The 10067-nt window shown below is 35.3% G+C and overlaps 1 protein-coding gene across 1 annotated transcript in view; it reads left to right on the forward strand.

Annotated features, from left to right (window-relative positions):
• Positions 1–8008, forward strand: part of MFN1 (mitofusin 1) — a 47905-nt gene extending 39897 nt beyond the window's left edge. The window contains exons 16-18 of the mRNA XM_057500169.1: positions 1330–1526; positions 3912–4046; positions 5834–8008. Of these exons, the coding sequence (XP_057356152.1) occupies positions 1330–1526; positions 3912–4046; positions 5834–5912 (411 nt within the window). The 3' untranslated portion in view covers positions 5913–8008. The remainder of the gene's footprint in view (positions 1–1329; positions 1527–3911; positions 4047–5833) is intronic.
• The last annotated feature ends 2059 nt before the right edge of the window (positions 8009–10067 follow it).

Consider the following 10067-nt stretch of genomic DNA (forward strand, 5'->3'; position numbering starts at 1 on the left):
TTGGTTTGTACCAGGTTTTTTTGACATTTCATATTTGTAATGTATAATATGGAATAATAACTTTGTGTAGGTGGTCTAGTGCCCAGAGGCTCTACTCTCTCAAGCTGCTCAGCCCCTGGAGCAATGGCAAGGGTCGCAAGTAAGTTGCACTGGTGCCTGCCGGGAGGAAAGAGCTGTTTCTTTTTTCCCAGGTGCACTGTCTGCCTCCACTGCCTGGCTCAATTGGCTGAGTGCACAGGGAGGAGCTTCTGCATTAGGCCCCTGTAGCTGCCATAGGTGGGGCCACCCTCTGGCTGGCCTGGCACAGTGCTGGGAGCAGCAGGCTGCGTATAGCAGTGGGGCACCTTGGCATGTGTCACCAGCCAGGGGTATGGAGCATCTGAAACTCCTGAAAGTACCCAACCTACTGGGCTGTGTGTGCAGGAATGGTTTTGTCTACCTGTCCTTTCTCCTGAGCAGCAAGCTCTGTGCAATCCCTGCCCCTTTAGCAGCCCTCTCACTGTTGGGAAGTCCTTCAAAGCGCTCGCCTTTCTTTCATCCCGGAGCAGCCGGTCATGTGTACCTCTTCTTCCACAACTGGTTGGAATCTGTCTCTCCAAGTATTCCACCCATCTTTGCTTTCCAACCCGTCCAGTCTCCAAAGCACCATGCAATGTGGGTTCATGCTGCTGGAGCAGATACCCAGGTTTGGGTATTTTGTAGTCCTGGGCTTCTACTCCTTCCCTGCTCCATTTCTCCTCCTGCCAGTGAACTGGGGTAGGGGGAAGGCTTGGGTTCTGCCTTTACACTTTTTGTGAGGTCTTCTCTTCTCCAGATGGAAGCCATCTGTTGCAGTCTTCGTTTTGATTGCTCTTTCAAGAATAGTTGTATTTGCTTTATTTTTGTGTTATATGTGGTTTAGGGAGGAGGTTTCTGCCTCACTTCTTACACTGCCATCTTTTTCCCAGAATCTGGCTAAAGATAATTTTTTACTTGTATTTTGTATGTAGTAGGAAATTTTTCTTATAATTAAGAACATAGTTTTGGTTTTTGAAACTTCAGGCCAAAAAAAAATTAACATTCATTTTTGACATACAGTTAGTTTACCAAATGCCTGGCAGGTTATAAAAGTTCTTGCCTGATATTCATGCCCCCACTCTTTTTTCAGCTTGATTGATTTCCAGTACCTTCATATTTCTTGTGGACAAGGGATGTACTTTTTTAAAAAATGGATGTGACATGAAGATCTGTAGGGGGCTGATTAATTTCCTAAAATGCCCTTTAGTACATTCTCCCTAGTGGTGTTTTTTTTTTTCCTTTCTCAAAATAACCTGTGAATTTATGTTACAGATTTGGAAAACTGTAGGATGGAAACTCATATCTGTTTCATTAAGTATGTATGGAGCACTGTATCTTTATGAAAGGCTGACCTGGACCACTCGTGCCAAGGAAAGAGCCTTTAAACAGCAGTTTGTGAACTATGCAACTGAAAAACTGCAGATGATCGTTAGCTTCACAAGTGCAAACTGCAGCCATCAAGTACAACAGTAAGTTGAAAGATTTCTCTGTATAAAAAAAAGCTTTACTGGGGCATAACATACATGCAGAAAATACACCAATAAGAGTACATTCAAAGAATTATCACAATGAAAACAGATTTTGTAATCACTAAGGTGAAAAAATAGAATGATACCAAACACATGGGCTCAGAATGACAGTGAATGTAATTTATTTTTACTGTCAATTTTAAGGTAATAATTTTTTAGAACTCAGGAGAATTTTATTATAATAAATACCTGGGTCCACTGAGTTTTTCTTTTATGTATCATAAGTATTTGTTTCATTAATTTGGTAAAAATATATAGAACTTCAGTTTAGTCAATGCATAATACTCTATTTGAATACTCCTGACAGCTGAATTAAAAAGTTCTCTGAGCTAAAGATAATTGCAGTTTTTAATAGAAGAAGTAACATATTATTCACTATGTAAGAATTTGTTCTCCATGTAAGAACTTGTTTGTTATGCCTCAGAAGATTGGAGACTGACGAAAATTAGGCTTGGGGTGGATTAATGATTGTGCATTGAGCATTGACTCCCCTATACAGAATTTTATTGTTGTTAACAACCATTTGATCAATAAATATGAGAGATGCCCTCACCAAAAAAAAAAAAAAAAAAAAGTACACGTCCAATTGTAAAATAAATAAGTAACTGGGATGTAATGTATAGCATAAGGAATATAGTCAAAATATTGTAACAACTTGGTATGGTGATAGCTGGTATATCCTAGGTGATAACCTAGAATTATCATGTATATAAATGTTGAATCACTGTGTTGTACACCTGAAACTAATGTAATGCTGTGTCAACTACCCTTCAATAAAAAATAATTATCTACAAAAAAAAGAAGTAACATATGTAATATACGTAATTATAATAAAAGGCAAATATTGATATTAATATGAAAGCCTCAAAATACAAGGCTCTAGAATCTTAACTCATGAGAGAGAGTGAATCAGTAAAGGTTTCCGAGAGGAGGGGGTAACCTCATGAGACGTGAATGTGCAATATAGGACTATCTAGGCAGAGAAGATGGCCCAAAACAAAGGCATGAGGGTAGGAGCAAAAGAAATGTGTTCAGAAACATAAGGAGAAAATTTCAGTGTGATGGATACATATATACGGGGGGTACATTCGAGTATAAACCTACCAATAGGATGGGTTTGGATAATTAGGAGTCCTAGGAGTGACATCATTAACATTTAGATCTAGAACTTTGCAATGGTGTGGTGTAGAATAGAATGGTTTAGACTAAGGAGACAAGACTTGCAAGATGAAAGCTTCAGACACAAAATCAAAGCCTGTACTAACAGTGAGGACTGTAGAGAATGGAAACAATGAGGGCACAGATTTGGACCACTGAATTACTTCATTCATTCATTCATTCATTTGTCAGATATTTATTGTGCTTCTGTTTTATGTAATTGTCTTTATTTATATTAAGGAAGATCTTTCCTTTAATGAAGATACCTGGACCTCCAAAAGAAATCAGCTGAGGTTCACATACCTAAAAGCAAAGTTAATGAAGTTCTCCATTCACTGGATAATCAAACTTTTATTGCCTACCACGTGACAATAACTGCTAGAGGTTAAGAGAAATAAAAAAGTTAAAGATAACTTGATCCTCTTTCTTAAGAGCACTTTGCTCTCTAATGGAGGCAACCTTAAATAACTGGTTAAAATAATACTAGCTAAATATTAATTTAATAAAATACTAAAATGGAAGATTTTTCATTTGTCTAATACTGGTATTTGGTGGCATGGAGAGAAAAAAGTCCATGGTAAGGATGAATATGCAAAGGAGGATTGTTGTAGAGAAAAACAAGTAAGTCTGTTAATCATTCCAGAGGTGCACTCCTGTTAGGTATATAGCCATATAATGTTTGCCAGATCTAATGTATTAACTAGCACACGATAAATATAATTCTGGTTCTAGAAGCATGGTTAAATGTTGCTATGATTTAAAGTATTTTGCCTAAGTCACAGAAGTTCATGAAATTCTCTTTCCTGTTTTCAGTAATTTTCTATTTATATAGGCAGGGGGCAAGAGTAAGGCTTATTGTGTTTCTGAAGACATACACATATCTTTTGCCTTTTTATAGCTTATTCGTATTCACAGTCATATAGCAGAGGTAACATTGCCTTTTGGCCATTCATTCATCTTGAGACTAGATGAAATTAAGCTCAGCTTAGTCCCATTAAGTTTGCAAGTTACCCCTTCCTCAAACCATTCTTAGCTGTGTTCTTTAATACCTTGTATTTTAGGTACTTGTTAAACTTGTGATCTCCTTTGTATTTAAGCTTTCAATTTTAGAGCTTATTCATTTTAAAAGACATTCGTGACTGCTGATAATTACATTTTTATTTTAAGGGAAATGGCAACCACTTTTGCTCGCCTGTGCCAACAAGTTGATATTACGCAAAGACATCTGGAAGAAGAAATTGCTAGACTATCCAAAGAAATAGATCAATTGGAGAAAATACAAAACAATTCAAAGCTCTTAAGGTATTTGAACCTTTTTTTCTCAATATGAACTTTTATTGGTCTCATTACCAAAATATAATTATGTAACATCACTAATGAATTTTTATTAAAACTTTCTGCATTGGCTTAAACTATAATTTTCCATATTCCCTATAGTTTTGAAATTTCATTGAAAGCTAATTTCAACAAGAAAAATGTGAATTGAATTTTTTAGATCTAAATTTACAACTCTGTTAAGCTATATTAGTCCCTCTTCAGAGCAGAAGTTCTTTATTTTAAAGTGAGTTTTTAGTCCTATATGTATAAGATCCATAATTTCCATTCTCACTGGGGACTGTTGAGCATACTTTAATTTGGAGAAATAGAAGTAACATGATATCCTTGTATAATGTGGAATTCTGGCTTAATATGATTTATCAAGGATTCTTTGGGGTCTAAATAAATTTTGCATTTGGAGACAAGACCAGAAATGTCACCATGAGGTCTATACTTCTTCACAGTTCTCAACTTTCAGGTTTTACCCATTATCTGGCTCCCAAGTATCATTTAATCCCTGCTGCTATTTGCCAGGGCACAAGCTACATACAGTTGCTCACATAAGAGCAGTTGAAATATCTGCAAATTGGAAAGGCTGTCCTTGTGACCTGAATTTTGGGACACATATCTAAAACACCTGTGGTAGTATTTGCAGTGTTTTCATCTGATCAGCAGTCACATTCTCTTTGCACCTCAGTTTTAGAATCTGTGGAAAAAATAACTGCCCATCAGTTGGACCCCAGCCTCCTTTCACACATAGACACACCCAAGGAAATTTCCCGTATTCCATTACTTCTATTTTAAGTTATATCATCCAAGATGTAGCCTTTCAGATTTGGTGGAACTATATCCAGTATTTTTTTTTTTAACCTTCAAACTCTTTAAAATAATGTTTCATCTTATTACAGTAAAACATAAAAGGTAGATTACTGGTACTCATGTAGCTTTCTGATGGTGGCAGGACTAACTTGAATAAGTATGAATATTTTTGATCTGTTAATCCTTTCTCTAACAGGAAAATGTTAAAATACCGTAGTATTTGAATCTCCAGTGTTAACTGGATTAAGCTCATCCATTCAGATAGAACTTATATTACTCAGAATTCTATCTATTCAGATAGATTCATCAGGATTGCCTAAAGAAATAATAGCAGAGTTCACAAGTACATTTAACCTCAATCATATGCACTCAGCAACAACAAAACGAGACGAAGAAAAGAGAAGCTCATTCCAACCCTACAGAGTATGAAAATGGGAAACACAAATCTGTGGTCCTGTCAGTTTTCGTTCCATTTTCCTCTCCTTACAGGCACCTAGCTACATTGAGTGCAGTTCTAGTATTTTAAAAATGTATTTTGGTATGCCATGGTCCTGACATCTGCCAGCTACTTTATATATAATACTTATTCTGTACTTTATATGCTTAACTCAAGGGGAACCCAAAGACAGTTATGACTGAACATGGCTTAGGATGTAACTCCCACATAAGGTGCTAGGACTTCACTGTCTTGTACTTAGGCATTTCATTATTAAAGTTTTTATCTTTTATCTCAGTATATCCCTTTTTTAAGTTCTGGTCATTGAAGTCTGTTTAATGCAAAGCTGTAGTATAGCACATACAATAAATACTCTAAAAAAAAGTGTTGCTAATAGTTTAAGTTCAGAGAGTAGCAGTAGCTGACGTGATTTTTTTTTAAGATTGGGTGCAATGCATTTTTTTGTCGTTGACTTATGATAATTAGATTGGTGTTCTATTCATTTTTTTTTAATTAGAAATAAAGCTGTTCAACTTGAAAATGAGCTGGAGAATTTTACTAAGCAGTTTCTATGCTCAAGCGATGAAGAATCTTAATAGAGATTGCTTTGGTGATCATCATAGGAGAAAATGGAACTTGGAAAATTGGGACACTTGTTATTTTTATGAAATGACATTAAGTATGAATTATATTAACTGTACCTAAACAGCAAATCCTTGTGTAGATTCTGGTAATGATCTACCTCAGGGTGTTTGCATTTCTTAAGAGTGTTACAATGTCTCTTTAGTTTTAATTTTGGGTAAAGAAAAGACTAAATTGTTTGATATGTTAAAATGATGAATTAGTCAAAAGCAACAGAACCAACTATATGACCCCTGAGGGGTGGGGCCTTGCTCTTAATTAGGGCTCTCTTTGTTTATGATTCTTAAAAACTCTGCTCCTGGCATCCAGGAATTCGAGAATGCTCCTTTCATCTTCTTTCTCAAAACAATTTTTGATGCCTACTTTAATGGGAATAGTCACTTTCGTTTTATAAACTGCATTGCTCTAACCACTAAGGAGGGGTGGTGGAATGTTTGAATGTTATTTATGCAAGTTACAATCACTTTTGCCATCCTGGCAGGTATGTAAACCACTAATAAATATGCTCTTTTTACTCTTTTCTTTTATTCCCATTAAACTGATGTAAAACAATATAAAGGTTTGTTACTATAAATAGTTTTCTTACTATAGAAGTGTCTGGGTTTAAATAATTTCGATACATTTCTAAAGAAACATTTTCAGCTTCAACTCTGATTACAGCAAGGAACTTGCTCTCTGATGGTTAGGAGTAAAGTGTGAAGTGATAAAAATAGCCAAAGATATAGGCAGTTGAATTTTGGGTGGTTGCAGTCATGTTACAGACACTGTTCTTCAAAAGGTTTTTGCTAAGCATACTGTCATGTTGGGGTGGCTTTCACATTCATTGTATGAATTTGCCAGGGCACGGTTAAAACTTACTACTGTATTTTTTACCTTCATGAAATGCTGTGAGTTGAAGTATTGTATCTGTTTCTGTATTTAAAAAAGAATTGAAACTTACATGGAAATAATTTTAAAATGACATTCTAGGGCTCTGCTATGCAAAACGTAGTCTTGAGGACCACCAAATCATGTCACCCAGTGCTTGTTAGAGATGCACAGTCCCACGGGACTAGTGCATTTGGCCATGTATAAACTGCTTTTCCATAGGAGGGGTAACATTTCAGGCTCTTTTCTTCCAGTACTCAGTACTTCCTTTTCTGTGCCTTTAAGGCTCCTGGATGCTATTCAGTCTTTTCACAGCAGGTGCATCACTATTCTTCAGGATATTTTAAGGCCAAAATAACATTGTTTAGGTCTTAGAAGTCTTAAAAAAAATACATTTTTATGCAAATTGGATATTAAGATACAGTATTCAAATCCAAATGGGTATTAGTGTATAGCCTTTGTTGCTTTTAGCCAAAAAATGGTAACAAGCCACCAACCAGTGGTATTAGGTAACAAGTACAGTATGAAAAACTGATGCCTAAGAATGGGTACTGCTAATTTAGTTTACAAGTTCAAGGCTTTAATCTTAATACGGAAGTACTTGAACTTTTGAAATAGCATAGTGGTTTGGTATCACCTCATTAAGCATAGTACAGTGGTTCTCAAAGTTTGGTTCCAGGATCAAGTGTCATTAGTGAACTTGTAAGAAATGCATTCTTGGGTCTCACCCTAGACCTGATGAATCGGAGACCAGGTTTCGGACCCAGTGCTCCATGTTTTCACAAGCCCTGGTCCTGATGTATACTCAAGTTTGGAGACTACTGGAGTGGTGGCTACTGGGATAGTAAGTCTTCCAACACTAGTGTGAATGCAGTTCCACTTAATTAGGTTTGAAAATGTACAAATGTTGGAAATGGAACACTAAAATAATGAAACCCAACCTTGTGCCTAGAATAAATGTACCTACAACCAAGCCCACAAATTATAAATTATGTAATTTACAGCTGATTCAGTTCAGTTATTGCACATATACTTGTTTACTATGTGTGTTTGCAGGATTGTTTATATACTTTATATAACCATAAAACTTTTTACAAAACTACATTTTTATAAGTATGCAAGCTTGCAAGGTGAAAATAAAATATGTTTGCCTGATAGTTGATAAATGTAGCATTTATACTGGCTTTTGAGTTTTGATTTTCAGTAGCTTTTATGGTAGGCATATGAGTTAGCTTGGGTAGACGGCTCACCTTTGGATAACATTAACTTGTTCAGTGCACCTGCCCAAGTACTGAAAGTCTGCTCATTCATCCTCTGTCAAGGTTGTGGTGATTTAAGTAGTAAAAACTTTTTATCAATGCTGTAAGCAATAGAACTGTTAAAAACTGGTCAGTGAAGTTCCCCAATCTCTTCCTTGCTTCTGGCAGCCCATTCATTTTTCATGAAGAAACTAATTACCAATGTTTAGATAAAGGATTTAAGCCTAAGCATGAAGTACTGGGCTTGGAGTTGAATGCTGGGACTTAATTTTATCCTACTAAAAACTGACTTAAAACATGCTACATGAAATTTGGTTAAAAGCATTTTATTGATTACAATATCAATTCACAGCCACATTATTTCACAGAGCTACAGTACAAATAAAGGAATGAATCACTGTGCAAGAAAAATCCAAGAATACTGTTAAATCATTGTAAAAGTCCAGTTTGGTTTAAAGCTTTTGTAACAGCTTTAATCCAGTAAATTCATTTTTCCCATAGTCATACTACTGACAGTCAGCTGGCCACAAGTGGGTAGAAACCATTCTATATGAAAAAACATTTTAATCAACTTAACCCACTTACATGTGGATTCCTTTGGATAAGAATATGCAAATAGAAGTGTTCAGATGCTTCTTTGAAAAGAGAAAACAATAGGATAGAGCACCATTGTGTAAAAGACAAGTCTTGAAATATTTACCCAGTATATCACTGAAGTACTAGTAATTAAAAAATAAATACTGTTTATGATACAAGATTTTGTCAGGCACATTTAACACCAGTTGAAAAACAAGCAGTTGTTCCATAATGCTGCATTCTAACTTTTATAGGATCAGTAATTGGATTTAAGAAAAAAGACCTCTAGGAAATTTTATCAACATGCAAACATTTTCTAAATACAAGGTGTACCATCTGATTAATAAATTACTTTTTAAAACAATGCTAACTCAAACATTCAATTATAAACATTTTAATGAGTACCTATTGTAACCAGTATTTTTAAGCATAGCACTGAATTTCAGGCAACTCAAAATGAACAATGGGAGAAAAACTAGTAAATATGAAGTGGACTTCACATTCTGCTGAACCTAATTCAAAATAAGTTTTAGCCATTGTGCTATCCTTTCTCCCAAGATGGTCTGACTTGTATTTTAAAAATTCTAACAGAAGTAAGAAATAGCTTAAAATTTTGCTTTCTGCAATGGCAAAAGGGAAATTAGAAGGTGAACATAGTACTTAATTTATTTTTTAATTTTAATCCTGACCTGACCCCACCCTCCAAAGATTCTAGAAAGAACATACTCATTATTAAAATTATAGGCCCATTTGGGAGATTGTTTAATTGGTTTCCGTAAGTTTAAACACATCAACAAATAAGCCATAAGCATTCAGTTCTAATTTAAAATGTGAGACATTTAACAGTAATAAAAACATAAATTTCATTGTTTTCACTTTTAAAACAGTCTTGTTTTAAAATCTAATATACCAAAGGTGTTAGAGAAGGTGAGTTATAATATTGGCACAGTATTTTTTAGCAATGATTATTTAATTTGTGACTTGGAGAAGTCAAGATGCATTTCTTTTTTAATAGATTAATTGTAAAATTGCTTAACATAGTTCAGAAGCACCTTTAGGAGACCAGTTCACTATCATCCTGCAGTATTAGTTCAGTTGACTAAGCCGAAATGATGGAAAACTGCCTCGTAGGCTCCATATTGCAGTTGAAGTACTAAGCCCAAATCTTTGCTTTTATAAAAACGGAACACAGTATGGCATGTATAACCATGGAATCATAACTGTAAAAATTTGAGCTAGGGAGGGACTTTGGATATTTATTCTAAGCCTCTAATAATTATAGCTGCCAAAAATAAGGCCTGGCCATTAAAAGTAGAGGAGATGTCCTTGCTGGTAGTAAGGTTTGGGGATGACTCACCAGGCCACATGGAAATCACTATTACTTGGTTTTAGAAAAGAGTATGTGCC

The sequence above is a fragment of the Manis pentadactyla genome, chromosome 1 (genome assembly GCF_030020395.1).
Source record: "Manis pentadactyla isolate mManPen7 chromosome 1, mManPen7.hap1, whole genome shotgun sequence".
NCBI classification, from domain to species: Eukaryota; Metazoa; Chordata; class Mammalia; order Pholidota; family Manidae; genus Manis; species Manis pentadactyla.